Here is a 24,130-nt window from a genome sequence, read left to right as displayed (position 1 = left end):
TTATACATAGTATTACCTAATCGAAAAACAAATGTAATCTCAGTATCAAACGAGACCCAGTTCCCGGTAGTTCAGACAAAATCTAAATTTATTCGAAACTATCTTCGCACTCGATACTCTGACAATGAACTCTTATCGAGTAAACAATCGTTCAGTCAACGCGACCTGGCGCTCGTCTCTCGTCGCCCACAGCCGCCGTGGCCGATCGTAAATCGATATTTACCGGTTTCAAGTACAACACTAGTTGTAAGTGAGACGAATTTAACGACTGTTTCCTTAATTAATAGATTTAGACTGAAATCGATTCATGAACTATAAAAAAAAGCATAGATATGTTACCAAATTTAAGTAAAACAAGTATAATAAAATAAACATAATTAAAAAAACAAGTCAGTAATTGATGCGGTTACATTTTTTATGAAGTCTATTGAAATACACGACGACAATCTGGCTTAAGATGGCGAATGATCTAATTATTGAAGGTACTCGACTAATAATAGCAAAAACATTAAGCTAGAAAGCGGATCACCGCTACCTATAAATCAACAATACCAAATAAGTTAAAGGTCTCTTGACATTCGCAAAGCAAAGATTAAAGCTTTTTTTTATATAAACTTGTAAGTTGCATCTGTTCGGAAATATCGTTAGCGGTAGTTGATTTTTATCATTACCATCTCGTATCGCATTGTTGTAGGCTGCGCATACTACTTATAGTAACAAGTAATTGATTTGCTTGTCGCTTAATGATACATAATTATATGTACTTAAATTTGTAATTTGTTAAGCAAAAACTTTAAATCGTTGTATTCCTTTCTTAATTGAAGTCTTAAAATGACGATTGTGCAACTTTGGATGGAATATTTGTATCAGGACACCGATGAAAATTAGGTCGCTTCTACTAGAAGCGTATATAAAAAATTGCCTTATGAATTGATTGATTTATTTGTTAGAAGGGTCTCTAATGCTTCTTTATATATGTACAAAACCTCTCGAAGACTTTTGTCTTCCATTTAAGGACTCCCACTTCACAATTGATAGGTCATCTTGCTACCTTCATTTGATAACTTTATTTGTAAATCAATTACGTTCATTTCTTTATACCATTATCAAGATATACTTTTGATTTATCCAATACCCACATTATTAACTGCATTATGAGTCTCGTTGTTTAGAATATTGTGCCGGAATTCTAAAGTTATTGGATGGAATATAATTGCTATTTTTTTGTTTCCAGGGCGTCCGGCAGCGCAGTGATTCTCGACCCGCGAATGGTTTGCAAGAAAAATCGCCGAACGAAAGGACGTTTGGCGCAAATTTGCAAAAACGAAACGGGTTTGTTGAAGGAAATCACGAAGGGCGTTACGCTCGGGGCAACGGAGTGCGCCTTTCAGTTTAGAAACCGTCGGTGGAACTGCACCACACAGAGACGCAGCATGAGGAAAATATTATTGAGAGGTTAGTTTTCCTCATCTAAATTAAAACAATACGAATCGGTGCTGTCTCATTACTTATATTTTTCGCTACTAATCAACTATTATATTTTATCTTTTGAGTTGCAAGTTTATAGGAGTTTTGGCTTGATATTATCTATTAGCTTCTGATTTGTCATGGTCGAATTTTAAAAATAAACAAAATATTTTATTATAAATAAATTTAAGCAATACATTAACATTTCAATAACATTGTTGATCCCATATAAATCAAGCTAAAGTTAATTGGTTATAAAAAGACATTTAATTTAATAATATAAAAAAATCGTTAACACATTTTAGAAGGTATGAGGCGAACTTTAGTATTGCCTTTGCTCGAACATACCACCCGCTGCGTTAACCTTAATTTTCACCATATACGCATAACAAATTAAAATATATTACAACACATAAAAGCGTTGAGTCACGCAAGTTTGTTCTTTGGAATTATTTATTAAATCGAGAATTCTATTTACGAGCAATCAACACAAAAGTTCAACAATCAATAGATTTATCGAAATTACCTCGATGAGTTCATCAACATTTAAGATATTGTAAAATGTGGGCAAGGGTTTGCTACCTGCCACCTTTATTAGTCCATGCACAAAAGAATCCAAAACGTGTTAAATCGTACAGATGGATATCGAAGCCTAATTCGATTAGTCCAAAAGAGTTGATTTTTATGCGACCGCTCGTTTATCTAAATGCACCGTTTATAGAGATGTGCTTTGCGACCAATTATCGATATTTATACTTATGAAGTCATAAATTACTTAGAATGCATTTGGCACATACTTCAGCATATAAGAAGTTAATATAAATTTCTTCAATTTAATGCTATCATTTTATATAAACAATACATAGTGGTTGATACATATCATATATAGTAGTAGTTTGAGTCGTTAATACATATTTATAAGTATTATTTATTTTAGTTTAATGCAATTGTAATTTACCATAACTACATAAAACCAATTATAATAAAAAGTTAACAACAAAGTATTAAACATATTAAATTAATTAATAAATTTGGATCACTCGATATATCGATATATTATCGAGCTGTTATCAGTTGGGACAGCACTTAACGACTTAAGAACGACCGCAATATTTTGCCGAGATGCATTTATTTCAGACTAGCTGGCGCCCGCGACTCTGTCTACGCGGCATTCAAAAAAACTTTATAAGTAGCCTATGTGTTCTTCCAGACTATGTTCTACATCTGTGCCAAATATCATCAAGATCCGTTGAGCCGTTCTGGAGATACCTTCAAACATCCAAACATTCGCATTATTAATATTAGTAAGATTAATTTTTGTAAATTAAGTGGTATTAGTCAAAACTTCATTTGCAAGTACAAAATATTTATAAACTTTTAAGATCTTTTTTTCGGTAAGGTTTTCGTAGTGAATATATTCAACGAAAATATATATTTATATTTTTCATGTATTTTATTCGATGTCTCAGCATTTATTTTACGACTTTAATTTTGGGTTATCGCTACCAATTTGGCCAGTGTAAACGTGCATTAATTCAATATGTTATGGCTCAATAACTAATATCTTATCTCAAGGTATCTGGTTTTGGATGTTTTGTTTATTATTAAAAAAATGGACTTTGCCCTCTAATATTAATCCGTCAAATATACAATTAATATTAGTAACTATTTATAAAATATCATCAATGTAAATAAATATTTTGTACTTCATTAATTCAACTATACGAAGTCAAAAAATTTAATTTATATTAACTGGTTTTTACATTTTTACTAGCTGTCGCCCGCGACTCCGTCCGCGCGCAGTTAAAAAACTTAATAGGGATATGAAAAATAGATAGTAGCCGATTCTCAGACCTACTGAATACGCATATAAAATTTGGTAAAAATCAGTAAAGTTATCAATAAAATCGTTTCAGAGGAGTACGGTAACTGACAATGTGACATGGAAATTTTATATATAAGATTTCAAGCAATAAACATATTTACATTATTAGATAAAACCAGTTATAAAGTAAAGAAGCGTTGACAATGTATGTAATAAAATTCATTGAGCTTGTGACTGGAGTTGAAAGTAAATATTTTTTACTAGTTAAGATAAGTAGAGTGAGATGTGAAGCTTTAAATTGAAGGTAGAATAAGAAATTAGGTTAAAAGCTTATAATTCGAGTGCATTGGGTGGCGTAGGGCGACGCCATACAAAACCGAATTAGTCCCTGACTTTTATCACTTGGTGACAGGAATAAAACTTATACAGGATGTTTCAAAATATTTGTAAATTTTATTTATTATATAATTTGAATTCATCAGGTAAGAATGAATAAAATAAATATCCAATAACAATATAAAGAAAAATAACTAAGTATTAATCAAAAACAAACTATGAATTTACTGTAGTCAAAATTTATTTCATGGAAACAGTTACCTAAATATTTATTGCTTAATCTCTAATTTGTAATGCTTACTTTTTTAATTCTTCACCTTTTCTCTAATTAATATATTTTAATTCTAAGTAAAGTAATTCTTTTACAGAAATAGAAATCAATCTTTGTTTTTTATTAATAAAATAACATACTGTATCATTCAAGTCATGAGAAAAAATAATCATCGTTAATTGGTCCCCTTCATTAGTAAGTCGGTGCATTCTTAACTTTGTTGTTTTTCGGTGTCAAATCTTTATCAATGAAAAAAAGGTTTTTCATTCTTATTTAAAGAGCCTTATCAAAAAGGTACTTACTGTCCAGTGATTTTTGGCCTTTGGTAATATTTCATTTAATGAGCTCTTGTACTAAAATTGAATAAATTTTGATACTAAAAATGTGCATTGTTTTGAGCTTTAGTTGTCTATCAATTTATACAACAATAATCTTAATAATATTATAAATACGAATGATTAGATGGATGAATTGATATTTTTAGAAGGTATCTCCGGAACGGCTCAACGGATCTCGATGAAATTTGGCATGGTCTAGAAGAACATGTAGACTAATAATTAAGTTTTATTTTAACTTCGCGCGGACTGAGTCGCGGGCGACAGTTAGTTAATAATAAAATAAACTGTATTAAATAGTAAATAGTAAGTTCTCATAAACAGAAGACGTTATCTATTAAAACGCGAAGCATTAAAATCGATTTGAACAAAACGACTACATAAAACCCCGCAATCAAAGTCAGAGCTACGAGGTCGAGCCGTAAATAGCTCGACACCTTATCGGGCTAGACTGGACGCTGGTACCAATTTCCACTTATACAAAACAGCCTAATTAAGCTATAAACAAAGCCACAAACACGGGCTCCCAAAATATTGGGGTCTAAGGCCTTATACTAATCTCGGCGGGCCATTAAGTGTCGACAGGTCGCAGCGAGGGGTCTCCGGGGGCCCATAAAGATTACCACACGATAACCCGACTACTGCTGCATCGGGACCTCACACATGCTCCGAGATCCTCACATAAATACTCAAGAATGGCTTCATATCGACAAAAAACTCGGCGATAAATTTGGCGCCCCAAACACGTAAATGTTCTTAATTATAGTGTAATTTCCGGGGAGCATTCGGTTGTATCTAATCTTTTCACTCTTACGGCCGCTGTCCGACCACGTCGCCTCTCCTCTCCCGCCCGGTGCGGATAATGCTCGTAACTCTGGCCGTATCGATTATTGCTTTGGGTTCAGCCACTTATAATACTTAAGTTTTCGGTACCTACATCTTAATAAGTATTTCAATATGTAAATTACTCGCAGCGAACTGACCTGGAAATTCGATACGGACGGAGCTTTAATTTTAGGTTCATAAGATAATTTTATGCTTTGCTAAACGTCGAAGTTTGATATGATATTGAGCTAATAAACGTGTTATGATAAATGAGAAACAAGAGAAGCAAGAGAAGATTAAAGAACCTAAAACAAGAACCTTAAACAAAGTATGAAGAAGGAAACAAAAACAAAACAAGAATAAAAATAAAAAGTAACAAGATTAAGTTACTTTAATTGTAGTCACACTGTTCCAATTGATCGCTTTGTAATGCTACGTAGGTCTTTAAGAGTTTAGATTAATATTAGATTACGTTTTACAAAAACAGATTTTTAAGTTTCGTCAATTTATTTATGTTTTCGAGGTCTGACAAATAATTTGCAGATCGCCAAATAAAGCCAGCCTACATATTTATAAGTGCTCGATATAGCGGATGTCAGGATGGCTTACCGGAATAAACAATGGCCGGCTTGAGTTATTTGAAAGTCAAACATCAAGACTGGCGAGGAGTAATCGACGTCTCAAGCACGAAATTGTTGGCGGAGGCGATATCTCGCGACCATCTCTGTGGAATATCCAAGAGATTGTCGATGTGCGTCTTTTAATTCGACCTTCTTGCTCCGACATATGCTTACATCTATAATTTGTTCTCGCTCACTACCGTCGTCTGTTGTTTTTATTTTATTTTGTGAGGACAAACGGCCGTCTGTCCGTCACAGGGTGACAGGCGCGCGCGACGCTCCGTCCTCCAGCACTTATCACCGTCACTCACCTTTCTCCAATGGTAAATTAAGGGAAACACTACATAATATATACACTACATTTATACATGATATACGACAAAATCTTATGTTAAAAACCTTATGTTCAATAACTTAAATAATTACCTGAATAGCTCGAATTTTTATTCTTCGACATATGTAAGTGTTTATTGCATTCCACTGTTGGACAAAAAAGTTGTCGCCTTCTCTATAGATGATACGGAATATTATACGAGTAGAAACCTGTCACAATAAAACTCACGGAATAACAACGTAATTTTTTTTACACTTTCCTACTATGTAAAGATACTTGAAATTATCCACGAATTTACACATCTTACTATTATTATAAATTGGAAAGTTTTGATGAATGGATGGATGAATGTTTGTTGTGTCGTATATCTCCAAAACGGCTCCACGGATCTGGAACAATACATAGGTTACTAATTAAGTTTTCAGAGTCAAGAAAATTAAAGGAACAAGTCTTACTAATATTATAAATGCGAATGTTTGGATGGATGGATGTTTATAAGGTATCTCCAGAACGGTTCAACTGATCTTGATAAAATTTGGCATAGTTGTAGATCATTTTCTAGAAGAACACTGAGGCTACTTACAAAGTTTTTTAATACCGTGCAGAAAGAGTCACGGGCGGCAGCTAGTATGAAAATAAGTCTAATAATCCATTCCAACATCACCTACCAAAATTTATAAATACTTAAAAAGACAATTTATAATTTAGTATCTAATGTTAATTGGTTGGCTCATGGGCTTTTCATAGATATTAGTACTAACACCTTATTAATTCTGACTTAGCTTAAATACTTCTCAAATCTAAAACACCAAACAAGCGTTTGCGTCTTAAACAATTCTGTAATACTTATATAGGCAAGGTCGCAGTAACGGCTTTAAATCTTACTCATTTTTTGTAGAGAAACCAATCTTCTACAGTTACAAGAAAAATAATTATTGTACCGTGTCCAGTGTAGCTGGATTCACTTTTTCGTTGGGTAATAAATGAAATTAAGGTAACATTTAACTTCTTCCATGTGCATTGGCTTGTGGAATGCGCTTACTCGGTAGCATTGCGCTGGCTAATTGCACTGGATAATTACCCATACTTTTGGAATAATTGATTTGCTTTGGATTGCATTTATTTTTTTTAACCTAATTAAGCGTCGATGATGACAGCGATCATCTTGCATTTGTTTTCGGCCCTAATTGATATAAAAGGTCCTGACCAAATGTTATACACTTCTGTATTTTTTGTCATACGGTAACACTGTCATGTTTTAATTTTAAACTTACAAAAAAGTAACAAACACAAAGACTTATAAAAGTATTGTACACACGACATGCTGAAAGTTATAGCTTAGACCGTCGTAATTTTGAAATAGATTTCGTATTTAATTTAAAATGTTATGATATGGTTTTATTATCGAACTACATGTGTTGGAAACTTAATTTGTTAAGCATTTCACTACAAGAAAACCATAAATTTTTACCTACAATGAACCAAAAACTTGTAAACAAAAAGTGACCATGTGACTTATGATGAAGACACAGTGTGGTGGCCAGGCCGAGCACATAATGCAGTAGCCTAATTATTCTCATTTAATGGGCACGACTCATTCAATTTAGCCATCGGACGTACGTTGAATAAAGTATTCGCGTTTTGTACGCGGCTGAATGACGCTCGGCCTTTTCCGGTGGGTGGCTGCTGTCACAACACGCATGCGCGTCGCGGACCGCACTCCGCACTCCGCACAGCGCGCATAATGAGACGTTTACTCGCATTAGCTAAAGAAATTGACAAGTGAACAATAGCAGCCCCGAGGCCAAATAAAAGAACGAACGCGAAAACGACAGAAAGAGCCGGACAGTGTCGTATCGTATTACCCGACGTAAAATATCTGGGGGAACGGAATGAGAAACGATCCTTCCATTTAAATACGGCCGAGGGACGAGAAAGAGTTCGCGTGCGTTCGGTAGCGTGAGAATGCGCTTTATTCGGGCGGCGACAGCACGTCCCGCGCGGCAAGTCCCGGGATGTCGATAAATCAGGAGCACGGTAGCAGCGAGACACTCATATATCGGCCACGGGGCCCACAATGGCCCCTCGCTGACACTGTCACACTGACGCAATTGGTCGCATACGCCGTGCCTCGTCCGCTGTCCGCCGCCGTCACTGCTGACGGCCCTGACAACGTTACGAGTCGCGCAATGAATACCAGGGGTACAAAACTTGAATGCACTAATTACCCGAATGTGAATATTCGTCACACAGAAAAGACTTAACTTTGATTAGGAAAGATGAGAATGTAGAATACGTTTTAGTATAGAGGAGATAAAAAATTTAATAATTCCAATATATAGTTATTACTCTCAATGCGTAGCTTGGATCAAGCTGCTTAAGTCTTTAAACGGATGAGTACAACCGAAATATAAGAATATGCCTGTCGCCCGCGAATAAAAATAATATATAAACATAAGTAGCATATGTGTTCTTCTCGGCTACGCCAAATTTCAGAGAGATCCATGCAACCGTTTTGGAGATACCTTCTAACAAACATCCATCCAACCATCCACGCATAAGCATTTATAATATAACTAAGATTTCTTGAATTACATTCACTTTATGTATTATTTACAATTCTGGTGTTAGTGCAAAACTTCTTAATTAACGGATCCACAGCATTAATTCACGCGGTATTTCGTCCGATTGAAATTGCTTAAATGGTTCGTGATCTCTGACCGTGTCCATACTTCATAGTGAGTCCGCAACACCGCATTTATTGCGTTAAATATTTGAATTAATCGTACGAGATAAACGTTCGTATTCGTCGCAGCATTCCGTAGCGGTCGCGTTGACAGCGGGATGTATTGTCCTCGCATTAAACTGATCCAAGTTTAAAGAAGTCATTCGTCCTCTTTTTGCGCAACTCCGCTTATTCAACCAATATAATTTACTATACTGCTTTGATGCATTTAATTTATAGTTATCAATAGGTTTTACGTATCGCATAACAAGGTTTGATTTCTCAGAAGTTTAGAATATATTTTCCTTACTTCATAAAGTTATAAAGAAGGAAACTTTCAATTGAGTACTAGGCAACTTATTTCCCAGACGTCGAAAAATTTCTAATCGTATTAAAAAAAACACGGTTGTTTTGTGCTGTAGATCGAAAAGAGGTGGAATAAGAGACAATGTTAGCTTAAATCTGGTCTAATTTTAATAGTTATTCATCTTGTCTAGTAAATAATAATTAATTAAATAATGATAATAAGTATTGCCTCATTTTAATCTTCTGATTTGACAAATAAAGGCACACAATCCATATTCACATATGAACTCTGACACTTGGATTCCTACACGTACTCCAACCCCATTCCTTATAAGAGTGAATGATGTGAAGTCCCGTTTGCCAAGTATCAAGTGTCCCGCGAACTCGTGTCTCATAAACACACGTGTCTCACTCGCCTACGTAACTTCACTCACTCGTAAAAATATCATAACTTGTTACCGTGTATTACAAACGGAGAGATATTTGTATACGAACACTATTGGTATCTTTGTTTTTTTTTAAATAAAATGAAAGTGATAGCAATAATGTCGTAATACAGGTGTTATGATAGTTGATCATGGTTAAAATTAAATTGTATAATGTTGGTATTATTTCAAGTTATTAGCATTTATTTAATAATATCAATAATTACGGGGATTAATATAATTTTTAATAATTAAAATGTATTTAAAAATAAAAATAAATCTGTGTTATTTAGAAATAATATTACCTAAATTATTATTTGTTTTGGTTATTCCATTTGCCACATTAATTCGCTCGGTCGATGACCTTTTAGTTCCAATTTAATTTGCTTATCCGATTTGTAGATTATTAATAAGTTTTACATAAGAAAATATTTTGTATGTTATTATTACAAAAAAAAATATTTTTTTGAATGTTCGAGTTCATTTAATTTACATAATTCATTAATTCAATTATCATTTCATATCTAATTTATAATGTTTAATGCCAAACGCGCGTGTTAATTACGCATGCATTTTTTTAAAACATTTATCGACTTCGCATAAAAGAGGTTTTAATGGAAACATAATTTCATTCAATTAGTAGTCGAATATTTTTTTCCTTTTAAAATTTCGACCAGATAACAGGTATAGTTTAGTTGACCAGTTCTCATAATTTTTACTCACATTAACGTAGTTTATTTATTATACAAATAACAACTTCCTTCTTTTTAGCGTTAACAACCTACTACTTTATTAACTATTTATATAACTATTTGCTAATAACCAGTACATAATTTATTGAATGTCATTTCGAATGCTTGAACCTACATATGTGTTATATTAACCGTTGGTTTCTGAGACCAAAATCTCTGTATGAAACATATCGTCATCCCTGTCATTATCTGTGATGAAACAGTGATAACAATATGTTTTAAACGGGAACGAGCTGGTCTGAAATTTATGTTTAACTCTATATAATTAGTCTAGTGAAAGCTCGACATTCTCAATAATAATTCAAAGAAAATTTTTAAATTCTGTGAGAAAATCTAGTATTAGTTTTGAAGGAAGAATAGACATTTACAGTTAAGAGTGGTCTTAAAGATTATCAGTATTAGTGTGACGTAGCATTTATATCAAATCTAAAATTCCTGAACGGTTAAATTAAAGTCGACTCAGACGAGCGAATGCGACTGCGATCTGTATCGCAGAAGCGAGTTCATTTTATCAGTTTCTAGCGGGAACGTCCCCCCGATACCTGTTGTGGTCCAAAAACTACATCTTACGTTTCATTTACGTCTTGCTGTTAACTTTATACTACATGCACTGACGTGAAGAGGTATGTATGTGTAACAAAATAATCAAATATTGCAAATACAGAGCACATTTTTAAATTTTATCCCATGAAAATTGAATTTCAAGTTGTGAAGTGCCCAAAAAGATAAGAAGGGTCCTACTACTTCAATTTTAATAAATATTTGGTAGACTGTACCACATTGTGAAATGTTGATTACACATTACTAATGTGTCATCGCTAGACAGATACGAATGTATGATATAACTTCTTTAAAAAAATCCCAATATGTGTACCTACCTAATGTTACATTAAATAAATAAATAAATGAAAAAATATATAATTCAACTTTATTCTTAACTCCTTAAGATGACAATTCACACAAAGTTTTAGTACCTAACATTATGCGACATTTAATCAAAATCACTTAAGTTAAGCTTAACAAACTTATCGTAGGGTTCTGAGATCAAAATCTGTGTATAAAACAAATTGACTTCCTTGCAATTATCTTAGAGATAACAACATTTTTTAAACGGGGATTTTTGGCTCAGAAACTACGGTTAATAAAATAGAATTAAGTGTTCATTTATAATCTTTACTATTGAACTCGTATCGCTTATGCCTTGAAATGAAACCTTATAAATAAAAATTAAAATTGCAAAATCTTCAACAATTTCACATATGGTCAGCGTGCGAGATGATCTCCGTACGTCGCGGCGTCTTATCGCGTCAATTTGACGCTTCACGGAGCGTTCGCAACTGCGCTTTGTATCGAAATAATTTATGTCGCCACCGCACTTGATTAATGTTCTAATAGTTCGCATACTACGTGCTGAGAATATTATATTATGTTATTCTCGATTCATCTACGATAGTTTAAACAAAACCGCAAAAACTCAATAATTGAATGAAATACTTCAGATATAAAATACTTTGTATTGATAAAATTTGCTCATGATAATGAATTTCCTTTTCAAATTCCACTAAAAAATCTGCGAGCATATTGAGTAAAAAATATTTATACTGTTATAGAATAAAACTGGTAATGTCCACTTTTATATAAATGGCACGAGTTAAAGGACAAACAATTCCCATGTATTAAGACGTATGCTCTCGATGTTGCCAGTCTAGTTGTCGCAACAGCTGATCGGTAATGACATTTCCGACAAGAACTGGTTCTAAGGTTGCTCCTACTATTCTTTAAGTAGGCACTCGCGGGAGGCCACCTTCAATTATCCAGTTCAAGAAAAGCTCGACAGCATTTTCACGAGTTCCCCGCACGCGCTCCCATGATTGATTGGGTGTGAACAGAAACGACTTCGAAGTATTTTGTGAGCGCAAAAACACGAGACCTCGGACGCATTATGGAAGCCATACGGCTTACAAGTGTGAATCGATTTGATTCCATCGGTTTTATTGATCGATTGAAAATTTCGATGAATTATTCAGTGGACACGATCGTCGACATACCGCAGTCGCTCGTGGCATTACGAAACAAAAAGCGTTTGCCATGAGCCCCTAAAATGATCGGCCGAGGACGTCGTGGGAAGTGGCCGCATGTCGGATTCGTATCGTTCTGAGTGGAATGGGAAAAAATACTAAAGTTCGGTGATGAGAACGTCATGTCGCTCGTTTCCGACGACATATTTGCGAGTCGGAGCCGAGTTTTGTGGTAATTACAGCGCATAACGCGAGCGGAATGCCCCGCTCTGAGCGCGCCGCCATCGCCACGGATTTATAATGACGGCCGAGTGTCGCGGCCGCGCCGGCCGCCGCCCTATCGACGGCCCGCCGCGCGCCTTGAAAAAGCGCGGCGTGCGAGGAATCCGCGCGGGGCGGACGTATTCCCATGCCTCCCCGCTCCGCACCCCGAACCCGCGGCCTCCACCTCGCCACTTTTTTACCCCTAAACGACTAGCAAAATATCTCGAAATTGACATTCCTTTCATAATTCCGACCGAGGACGCATCCTTGGCTTCTCTGCTCTCTTGCAAAATTTAATCGCTGTCTGATAAAAATGCCTACATGTATCGCGGACGAGGAGCGGTGACGCGGTGTAATTACCGGCTGAATTCTGCGTCGGATGTGTGTGCACTCTCGCTTTTTTGTCGCACGTCAATTATATAAATTGTTTGTGCAATAAATTTCCCTGTATCTCCTCGGACGGGTGGCGGAATGCGAGGACGATACGGCGTCGTCGCGCGGCACACGGGCCCAATTAGCATGGGATCGATCGAGCGCCCGATTCGATCTCCTGTCGTCTGCCTTGCATTGCGTAAGAGTCACGGTTATCTAATCTGCACTTAATGAATGCCTCCGTACTATCGCCATGCCGAGTTAACCTCTAGAATGTGCTTGTGATATTAAACAACTGCTTTAATTTAATTCATGACAAGAATTTCACTCACATTATTTAAAATTTTTTTGGTATTAAGGATCAAAACAGATTACATTTTTAATATTATTTTTAACTGTTCGTCAGAATAATCCTACATCAGATCGGACATAAACATTTAAAACACCAGTTTTATCAAAGAACACGTCCCATTTCGTTACTTGCTTTGACATGGATTTATGCCTATATAATCGCTTAGCATTAGCATTCGTTGTCAAAGTATAAGCAAGATAATAAAGTGATAGGTCGAGTCTATAAGCGTGCATGCAATTATAGCGATCGACGGAGCGGGAAGGACGCGTTAGAGACAATTGACACAATCGACGTGGAGTTAGCGACACGGAGTGACCGACGCATAGTGACCGACACATAGTTACCGACTCATTACACTATGAACGTTTGATCTCTCTAATGACACTGCTCAATCATCTCCGTAGATAAACTAGTCAATCTAACCATAAAAGGAAAGTGGCTAACAATTTGCCCTTGTTACTTTTTTAGTATAACGGAAGGATATATTATAGCGTGAAATTTTACACTTTATTTGTAATTATAACCTGGTATTTGTAATAGTGCAGTCTTCTAAGAGTAGGGATAACATTGTTTATTGAAGTTGCTTACTCACAGTTTTGAAAGGTAGTATCGAACATACTCATGTTCTAACCTCCTTGAAAATCCAGCTAGAGGTCAAACTGGGCCTTGAGATTGAGGTTTCACTTTTTAGTATATTAAAAAAAAAACTTCTATTTTTTTTAATCGTTCGTTCTCAGAGGGGTGAATGTAATAATTCATTTTAAAAAGTGAAAGGTTGTCTACAAAAACCTGCTGGCTTAGTTAAAAAGGAAATGTGTCAGTCATTTAAATTCTATCCAGTAACTGAAGAATAATTGAATACATCCAAATTTCTTTACAGAACAATTCTTTTGCAATGTTTCTCTCCCTCAATCATGAGGGAGCTCAATATAAAATGGTCGGTTTAAATCTCCACGGATATTTTACAATTTTCTTTAACAGTCTATTTGAGGAATTGCAAAAAGCGAAAAGTGTCGCCGAAAACACTAACAGAACAAGAAAACCCAACAAGTCAATCCCCTTAATAAAGTTTATATTTTGAAACAGTGAAAGTCTATTAACGATGCAGTTAATGTTAATTACAAATTAGTCTTTTAGTAATAAAGCAAAACTACAAACTTTAAAATTACATCTTCAAACCTTACGTAAAGTCTTATTCACAAAATTGTTAATAGATCAAATTAGCAAAACAATATTCAACGATGACCATTGAATAAATTGTACTCATCCCACAGATCTTTACATCAATAAGCTAAAATAGAAGAAATAACTTAAAAGCTATAAATGTTACGTAAAACCAATCAAACGGTTGTAAATCAAAGCAAAGAAAGCACGCCTATCAAAGAGCTAAATCAAGTTTATACGAAACTAATCCCCGAGCAATATAATTGAAAGCCATCAATATGAAGTCATCGACCTAAACAAAAACAGAGTCCATTCAGTTGATGTCCGGCGCATATTCAGTAGATTACTGGCGCAGCAATTTTCACATTATTCATGCCGTCTGAATATTCATCCAACATCGTTTGACCTGCCATTAATTGTTATAGCCAGGTGCCGGTGTTCGACTCATTGACGCCAACGCCAGAACGACTATTAATGCTGAATTACAGCTTGTTAAAACATAACTACAAGTACTAGATTTAACGATTCTTTGTCTTTAAATGTTTTTAGTTGATAGACTTGTATTTTGTTTTCAATTTTACGTAACATTAACTCGACGTCTTTTTGTTTTATTAAATTTTATACACGTGACATCTACAATAGAACACATGTTTTATTGTGTTCTGAATTAAAAATGAATGATGTTCCAATGTTTACTTCTGATATCGTTTGTTTTGGATTATCTATCGTTTTTTTTTTTAATTAGATAATATTATGTTCAGTTTTGTTAAGCCAGGTGTATGAGCTTAATTTTTTGCAAGTTCAGTTTTGACCATTTAAACATTTAATTTGGCTTCCTTGTACATATTCATCATTTAGGTTCGACGAACCAGACGGCCGTGTCTCACGCCTAAATGTTTTATGGATGGAACCTTCGATTCGTAAAGCTCATCGATGTTTATTACAAGACTCGTGTGAATATTGATTTTTGGGTCAACAGCTTCACTTTGTATCATTGTGTAGGTGCTTTATGTGTCGTCTTTTGCATTTTATTTCTATACCCCGAGGCGTACCAATGACCACTGAGAATACGCACTCAAACTATTTATTGCGTGTTAAATTGCATGTGACATAACAAATGCTTATCTTGAGAAATAAAACTGTGGTATTTCTACCTTATAAAACTGAATCATTTAGAATTAATTTAAATGCTTGTCGCGTTTGTAGTCTTTGCACAACGTTTACTTTATTATTCGTCATGAAAATTTATAATATTGCAATTTTCAACAAGATTTTACCACTTCAAATGCTGTTGAACTGTGTGAATTTAAAATTGATTTCGTGTTTAGAATAACTTTAATAAATTTAAGACATTTCTAGGTAAATAAATACAATTATCCAACAATCGTAAACTTAATAAATATGCCGTGCCTGTGATTTAAATTTGAATTATTATAAACACCATACCGTATCTAAATAAGACCTCAAAATTATTAAAATATTGCTTGGTTAGAAAACATTTCCTTACCTTATATGTTTTACCTGTCTTACCTTAAATGACTTTACTTTACTTTGGTTCCTTAATCGGTGTTTATTCTTCTTACTATACTGTACAGTTATGGAAGATAATCACAAATATCTTATTCTCGCTATGAAAATCTCCTTTCTTTACTTTATATAAATTATTTTGGTACCAGATACTCGAGAAACGGGCTTCGTGAATGCGATCACCGCCGCTGGGGTGACATACGCCATCACACGAGCCTGCACTGCGGGAGCCTTGCTAGAGTGTTCTTGTGAAAAGGTAACATACAAAATATCATGTCTTACCATACATTAGAAGTGGTAAAAATCACAGATTTCTTTAATTTTTAAAGTGGTGTATTCGTATAAAATAAAAACAATTAACATATTTTTCAGGAAGTACCCAAACCACGTCGTGGAAAGGTTACGCCGGTACCCATTCCTCCTTCCCCGGTGGAAACGGAGCGATGGCAATGGGGAGGCTGCAGTGATAACATACGCTTCGGCCTGATGAAGTCCAGGGAATTTATGGACAGTCGTTACAAAAAACGAAGTGATAACATAAAGACTTTGATAAAACTCCACAACCATAACGCTGGGAGGTTGGTTAGTAACTATTCGTTTACTTAACGTAAAATCTGTTAGTTGCATGGACTCATCATCTCCTTTTCCTTATTTCATGCCCGTAAATAGTGATGCAACGGATGTCTGTTTCCGTTTCCGCAAGTGCGGAAGTTCCGCATGCTTTTCAATATCCGTTTCTGCTTCTGTTTCCGCAACTTTTATAACGGAGATAAAAACTTTACGACGGCTGAGAGATCCAAATGCGCGGCGCGAGACGCGCAGTCCGTGCGCGGCCTTTCGGCACTTGTCGCATTTGTTTGTTTACGTACTATTTTGTGAATTTAAGCGCGTAATATTTTCTGCTGCTGTTTGAAACAATCAGTTTCTCTTGCTGGAGTGAACCGTCTAGTTGTTGCCCATATAAAATTTGACAACTGGCAAAATGTGACTATTTCATACTTACGAGTTATTAAATGTACTTTTGAATAAGTGATAACCATGTAATATATCATCATCATTATTATCATCAGCTCACTATGCATCCCCACTGAGGGGCTCGGAGCCTACCCCTAATTAGGGGTGACTAGGCTATAGTCTACCACGCTGGCCCAGAGCGGGTTGACTTCACACATATCATTGAATTTTTTCTCAGATAAGTGCAGGCAGCATCACTACGTTTTCCTTCACCGTAAGAACGTCGGATAAATGTACATATGTAAATCGAAAAACACATTGCGGGACATGGCGGGATTCGAACCCAGGCCCTGCAGATTGCAAGTCAAGTGCCACGAGCCACCGACGCCTAATAATTATATCTTTTTCTAATCTAGATTTGGTGCATTTGATACTTAACACATTCACTGTTTACAAAATAAAAAAAATGTAACAGCTGGGAGCCAAAACTTTTTATGATGAATTTTTATTTAGTATCTGGGAATGTTGAACATATAGATAAATTAATAATGTTATTATAATTATTTCAATAAAAAAACACATTTTTTGCGTTTGAGCGCTAGGGATCATCATCACACATATACACACACACACACACACACATACAGGACATACATATATTTAAAAAATACACATACATAACATAAAGTTCAGCCTTAGCTTCATGTGATACAAGATATTTTTATGTGTGCCTCCGTACGAACGTGGTACTAATCACTACAACACTGTAAGAATGAAACTAGTACTCTTTTTCGTTAGTTGACAATATTGTCAGAGTGGCCACACAAAGCAACATGGACTCGCTTCAAACGCCGGCGGCTTACTGGCTACTACAAAGTGAACGGGCTCCTCGCTCGGATCCGAGTGGTCAGCAGTGAATGTATTAATAAAGAAAGAAATATATTTGTCGTTTGTCAACACGAGTGGTTTGGCGAACATTAATTTGTAAATAGTGTAATTTTGTTTCCTGAAAATAAATAAAAAAACGCGTATTTTAACTTATTGCAGCGCAGTAAAAATACATACATTGAAGGCTAAAGGACACCGATATCCAATGCCTTAATAAATTAAAAACGAATACAAACTGTTTTTACCCAAAAAATATTTTTGTAAATATGTTTTTTATTATTATTTACACTTCTGTTTCCGCATCCGTTTCCGTTTCCGTTTCTGCTAAAATTTATTTTTGACATCTGTTTCCGTTTCTGGTTCCGGTAAGACACTTCCGTTGCATCACTACCCGTAAACTGTTGTTTTTACATTTAAGAAACACAGGCAGACGTTTTCTGTTGTAATGAGATTGATTATTAGACTTTTAGGTTAAACTGTTGCCCAATTTCTGAATCAATACAAAGTACTGTACGGATAACTTGAGTTGTTAAGTTCGATCACTTATTTGTCAATAATTTCGTTGATGTTAGTATTGTTTTGTTTCCAGGCGATCAAAAATAACATGAGGGTAGAATGCAAATGTCATGGACTGTCAGGTTCATGTACTCTCCGCACCTGCTGGTGGAGAATGCCTGCTTTTAGGGAAATTGGAAATCGACTCCGTGACAGATTTGAAGGAGCTTCAAAGGTAACTTAGAAAACAATAAACAAATGATCGTTTAAACAATGAAGATTGATTAGTCTAAGCACTTCAGTTGATACAAAGTAAATTCTACACTTAACTAGCGTAAATTACTATAATTAGTTAGTAATGTTTATGTTGAAAATTGTAATGTCAAAACTGTATTTTATACTAATTTTTGTTTCTTTCACAGGTAATATCGAACAACAATGGGGAAGGTTTTATGCCAGAGAGTCCCAACCTAAAGAGTCCTGGCAAGAAAGATATAATTTACTCCGAGGAATCGCCAGATTTTTGTACACCTAACATGAAGACTGGATCTTTAGGTACAGAAGGTCGTCAGTGCAACATCAGTTCTGCCGGAACGGATAGCTGTGACCAACTTTGTTGCAGACGAGGCTACAAACAAACTACAGTAAAAGAGTCAGAAAACTGTAATTGCCAATTTAAATGGTGTTGCGAAGTAATTTGTCAAACTTGTTACATTAAGCGAGATATACAAACGTGCCTATAATGTGATAGATTATATTTGTTTTTTATTAAACATAGCAATCATTTTGTTTTTTTATATTATCCTTTCATCTTGGTAAATATTCTTTGCAATGTCCTTGTTGTTTCCCAAGATTCAAAATCAGAAATATCACGGAATGGATCACTTGACTTTTTGAGAACGTGCTTTAGTTGTATAATTTTGCTATGTTGGTTTACTTCTTTTTCATGCGATTCGTCATTTGCTTTAATTAAGTATTTCTTTATAGTATTTTCTTTTATTAACTTTTTCTTTGTACCATTTCCTATTTCATTCTCTTTTTTCCCGTCAAAGTCGTTATCGTCAGATTTCATTTTCTCTTCTTCATTTTTATCTTTATTATCATCAGTATCCAAGTCTTTTTCAGCTTCTAGTTCCTTATCATCAGATTCATTATCTTCTATAGGTTGATCTTCAGCAAGTCCTAAATATTTATTAGGCTTCTTCCTGGGTTCGATCGTATCTTCTATTGTTGGTTTATAGTTACTAAAGTTAGCACCAAGTTCAAAAAGCTTAATACAATCGGAAGCTTTTATGGAATAAGCTTTCCTCCTTGAATTATAATTATAAAGCATCCTTATTTTCCAAATGTCATTATAACTAAATCCTTTACTTTCTCCAGGAAGAATGTTAATTTGTTTCTAAAAAAAGAATAAGTATATTCTCACCCACTTATTTTAATTTAAATACAAGGGAAAAGCGAAAAAGAAATATGAAATCTTACTAATATTATAAATGTGAATGTTTAGATGGATGGATGAATAGATGGATATTTATTTGAGAGTACTTCCGGAAAAGGTAAGTGGAAGGCGAAATTTGGAACAGATGTAGAACATAGTTTGGAAGAACACATAGGCTCCTGATAATGTTTTTTTTAATTCTGCGCGGACTGAGTCACGGGCGACAGTTAGTATAAATAAATACTTCCTGTCATCATTCATTATGCTAAACGTGTTAAACAAATGTTAAATTTAATTGGCAAGCTTTATATTTAGGTCTACAAAGGTCAATGTGAACAATTCTATGAAATTATCAAGTGTTATGAGTAACACACCTTTAATTCAATAGTAGCAAAACCGTTTTTGGTATATTTATGAAAGCTGTAGTGGCCAGCACTACTGTAATCGTAAGGTATATCGTGAAACAACCATTCATTGTCCTGGACAGCTTTGAATAAATGCTCTTTTTCTGAAAATTAGATGAAAACATAAACAACTTTAAAAAAATACTATCACTGATATAAATGCAAAAATAATTTACAACGCACTTATTTTTAAGGCCTTCGAAACATCGAAAATAAAACTCTTAGCGTGAAATTGTGAAACAAAATACCTGGCAAAATATTTTCATGATTTATCGTAATGTATTTATTGCGGTCGGGAGCATTATGCTGGGGTGGTACCCCAACCAAGGCAAGTATGGCCTCTGCAAGTTCTCCACCGGTAACTAAGCAATCATATCCCAAAATTACTTTCTGTGAAGAAAGACATAAAATCCATAATATTTACTTTACATTTTTAAACCAGAATTTAGTCTTACAATAACTACCTGTAATCCTTCGTTAGTAAAATCTTTAATAGAGTGATCAGCGCAATTAAGCAAGCCTTGACGATTTACAAAAAGCACCCATCTGGTTTTCTCATCAGTGGGTGGTTTCGGCAGCTCCATGAATTTCAATCCAGTTACGCGGTTTGTAAGGTCAATGTAATTACGAATTCTATCCCGGAGTACTTTATCTACAAGAAGGACGATCGGCACTAGTTAAAAAAATACTAGTCTAAAGTCTAAAAGTACAAGGAGTAACAGTAACTTGCAATAAAGTTTGTTATTAACGTCTTTAAAACAGCACAAAAGACAAACACAGTAAGTATTACCAAAAGAGAAATCATCAATGTAATACGGAATATTTCCCTGTGGCCAAATTTTAAATTTCCTCATTTCATCTTCGGTGAGATCGAACCCAGGTTCGGCGTCTTCGAGTCCGCTCGGTAAATTGGCGTTGTCTCTAATAACTCTCATATCCCTCCTCGATGGTAAGTTAACTTTACGTAAAGAAGATCTTCCGTACGTGTCATATAAGTGACTATATCTTGAAGCATTTATTAAATTTTGATAATCTAAAAAAGTAAAAAAAATCTGACAGATGTCAAACTATTGAGGAAACACAGAATTACTTGGAAGAAGAATGTCAGGACTAATAAAAGCAACTTTAAAATTTAGTCCCACGAAACTGTGAAAGATATTTATATGTTTAATAATGAAGAATTTCGTACGTCTAAAATTAATGTCGGAAGATTTTTCATTACCAGTCTTCATTAACAGTAAATCGGTATAAAAATAATTAATTATATTGATTTTTAATGTCAATCGCATACATACTTCCTTAAATTTGTAATTAAATTGATCTTAATTACATTGTAATACATTAATTTTTAATTTCAACCATTAATTTTTAAAGCAAGTTACACATTTAATTATTGATTTAAATAATTAAATTAACCCTACTTAAGTGTTTATAACTTCTAATAGAATACATAACGGAACATAATCGCCTATTTTATTCTATCTTTTTATTACAATTGCTACAAAAAATATGAAACAAGTGGAATATTACAAAACTTATATGTAAAATAAGTAAAATTAATCAATAACCAAATAATAATTAGGAAAATTTAAAATCCAAATAAGCTGATTAATCAGATAAGGTACAAATTAATTAAACAAGATAACATTACGGGTCAGCGTACTTTGGAATTGTTTCAAGGTAAAAGATTTAAAAGTGTTTAGAATTGCCACAGGCGGTCTCGCTTCCTACTGCGTATGAATAAAGAAAGATCTTTCATTGGAAAAAGGCGTATGGATCTGAACATGTTATCTGTCATTTTTTACATTCAATGCAGGTTCCCGTGGGATACGACGTTTTGTATAATTACAAGTAAATCAGGAGCTGTCACGAATTAATTCTGAAATTTTTGGCTAACATTTTGGTATCTCATTTGCAATAATGTTCCATAACACTATTTCAAAGCATTTTTCTCTTAATAAGTATGTTCATATTTAAAATATTTAACTACGTTATCTACTCATTTTTTGTAATAATATATTTTCTAGATTTTCAATGGAAAAAAAATTCAATTCAATTCAATGGAGATGAATTGAGAACCTCCTCCTTTTTGAAGTTGGTTAATAAAGAAGCAAAACCAAAATTTTTAATAATGAAAACATTGCATATATGGCCTTTAGTAAATAATAAAGTAGTGCAAATACTATGAGAGACAGATTAATAAAACCAGTAACGACATTAATTTTAAAAAGTCACTTAAAAGTACAGAAATAGTAACTCAACAGTAATATGAAACATAAATAACTTACTCATTATCAGACAAATAAATAATAACCAAATAAAAAGAAAACATTTCTGCGACAAACGTCGACGCATGTCCAAATACGTGTGCAAATATCAAAATCCACTGCGTCGACTTTATTGCGAAAATATCAGCGAGGTACGGCGAGATTTAAAATGTAACTTTAATAAGGTATGATTTGAAATGGCCGTAACTTTAAAGTGTGCGTGTGGGAATGTGTAATAAGTTAAAACGTAAACAAAATAATCGTCAAATAAATACGATCGAGAATAATTAACGCGCAAGTAATTTTTCTTAGGAAAAATTCTATCCACAGACTTCTATATCGGGATCCTTATGAAAAATTATTCACGCTATTTCAGATTCAGGTACGCTGTACGTATCTCTTATGACAGATTTCTCAGTTCATAACCATAAATTTTCCAGTGTGCAAGATACTCGTGGGAACAAGCCTCGGGCCTCGTCGACCACCAACACCGATCGACTTTTCACTTTCAACAACAGCTCGGACAAAAATATACCTTATTACTCACTGATAGAGTTTATTTTATGTTAATATTGTTTAATCTTTGTTAAGAAAATAAAGCCGTTTCAGAAAATTGCGCACTATCAAATGATACGATACTTGTTCTAGTAATAAAATAAAATACTTACGCGTTGCCTTTAAATGTACGTATTCGTACATTTTGAAATAAAAGCAGCATTTTGTTCAATCTAAATTTAAATTACTTATTCGACAGAAATGAAATTTTCATTCTGAGACCAAATTCTTCATGTAAAATATATTTATATTTTGTCAAAGATAAAGTGAGGGATGACGATATGTTTTATACAGAGATTTTGATCTCAGAAATCAAAGATTAGCAATAATAATATAGACCAAAAGCGTGCAAATGTCATCATCAATTTAATGTTTTTTTTTCTTTCAACGAATTCTTTCTAGTAATGTATTATAACAAATTTTACCAGCATCTTCGTAATAACCAGTGGTGATGGATGGAAATAATGATCTAAGACTTCATTAAGTATCTTATCTATATATATATAAAAGAAAGTCGTGTTAGTTACACTATTTATAGCTCAAGAACGGCTGAATCGATTTGACTGAAAATTGGTGGGCAGGTAGCTTAAAACCAGGAAACGGACATAGAATTTTTACCCCGTTTTCTATTTTTTATTCCGCGCGGACGGAATCGCGGGTAAAAGCTAGTTAGTAATAAAATCACAAATAGTAGGTAACTATGTAATCCTCCAATAGTAATCTTGGGGTAATTAGTGTTCCATATTTAAAATTATGGGTAGGACAAAATTATTCGTCACAGAGCTTGTCTTTTGAAGTGTCTACCTCACGAACCTCTATTTAATGGACAGGCTAGTCCTACGGCGCGCCTACTACGCTAAGGCGTAGTATTTTGTGCCTATTTGATTTTCACTATTTTGGCATTGTTCGTTGCAGTTGTTAGCGGTGGTGGGGATTCGAACTAATAATATACATATAATTAACTATCAGGAATATCAACAGGTTTGTTTATGTCAGAACAAAGCAAAGCTGTTATTTCTAATCAATCCACGAGTATATATAGAATCTAGAAATCAATGGTCTACCCTCATAACTATAATAGTTTGAACGCAGTGTTTTTAGTTTGTTAGTAAAAAAAATTGTGGACTGTTTGTTGATTTATTGAGTTAGTGCAAAAAAAGTTAATGGTAAGTTTTCAGTATATTTTCTTAGAAATGTTTATTTAGTAAAAA

The 24,130-nt window shown here is 34.3% G+C and overlaps 2 protein-coding genes across 2 annotated transcripts in view; one reads left to right on the top strand and one right to left on the bottom strand.

Moving 5' to 3' along the window:
• Nucleotides 1–18,998, top strand: part of LOC106714253 (protein Wnt-6) — a 36,624-nt gene extending 17,626 nt beyond the window's left edge. Inside the window, exons 2-6 of the mRNA XM_045678092.1 lie at nucleotides 1,235–1,455; nucleotides 16,068–16,174; nucleotides 16,291–16,500; nucleotides 18,350–18,490; nucleotides 18,678–18,998. Of these exons, the coding sequence (XP_045534048.1) occupies nucleotides 1,235–1,455; nucleotides 16,068–16,174; nucleotides 16,291–16,500; nucleotides 18,350–18,490; nucleotides 18,678–18,998 (1,000 nt within the window). The remainder of the gene's footprint in view (nucleotides 1–1,234; nucleotides 1,456–16,067; nucleotides 16,175–16,290; nucleotides 16,501–18,349; nucleotides 18,491–18,677) is intronic.
• A 56-nt stretch (nucleotides 18,999–19,054) lies between these two features.
• Nucleotides 19,055–21,116, bottom strand: LOC106714181 (nematocyst expressed protein 6). The gene is made up of 6 exons (XM_045679895.1): nucleotides 20,888–21,116; nucleotides 20,562–20,749; nucleotides 20,346–20,487; nucleotides 20,068–20,201; nucleotides 19,273–19,525; nucleotides 19,055–19,218 (listed from the first exon to the last, which is right to left on the bottom strand). Exons 1-6 carry the CDS (start codon nucleotides 21,030–21,032, stop codon nucleotides 19,055–19,057), a joined length of 1,026 nt encoding a protein of 341 aa, XP_045535851.1. The 5' UTR covers nucleotides 21,033–21,116.
• Nucleotides 21,117–24,130: the final 3,014 nt, after the last annotated feature.

Source organism: Papilio machaon, chromosome 1 (assembly GCF_912999745.1).
Source record: "Papilio machaon chromosome 1, ilPapMach1.1, whole genome shotgun sequence".
Lineage (NCBI taxonomy): Eukaryota > Metazoa > Arthropoda > Insecta > Lepidoptera > Papilionidae > Papilio > Papilio machaon.
This window is presented reverse-complemented; position numbering and strand designations above follow the sequence as displayed.

Excerpts from the sequence above, each read along its gene's own strand:
- LOC106714181 (XM_045679895.1), bottom strand. The coding sequence starts at position 21,032 with ATGAGAGTTATTAGAGACAACGCCAATTTACCGAGCGGACTCGAAGAC. Across the intron at positions 19,526-20,067 it reads TTGCTACTATTGAATTAAAG|CTTTTTGAACTTGGTGCTAA; the intron begins GTGTGTTACTCA and ends GATTGTATTAAG. Across the intron at positions 19,219-19,272 it reads AGAGAATGAAATAGGAAATG|CAAATGACGAATCGCATGAA; the intron begins GTACAAAGAAAA and ends ACTTAATTAAAG.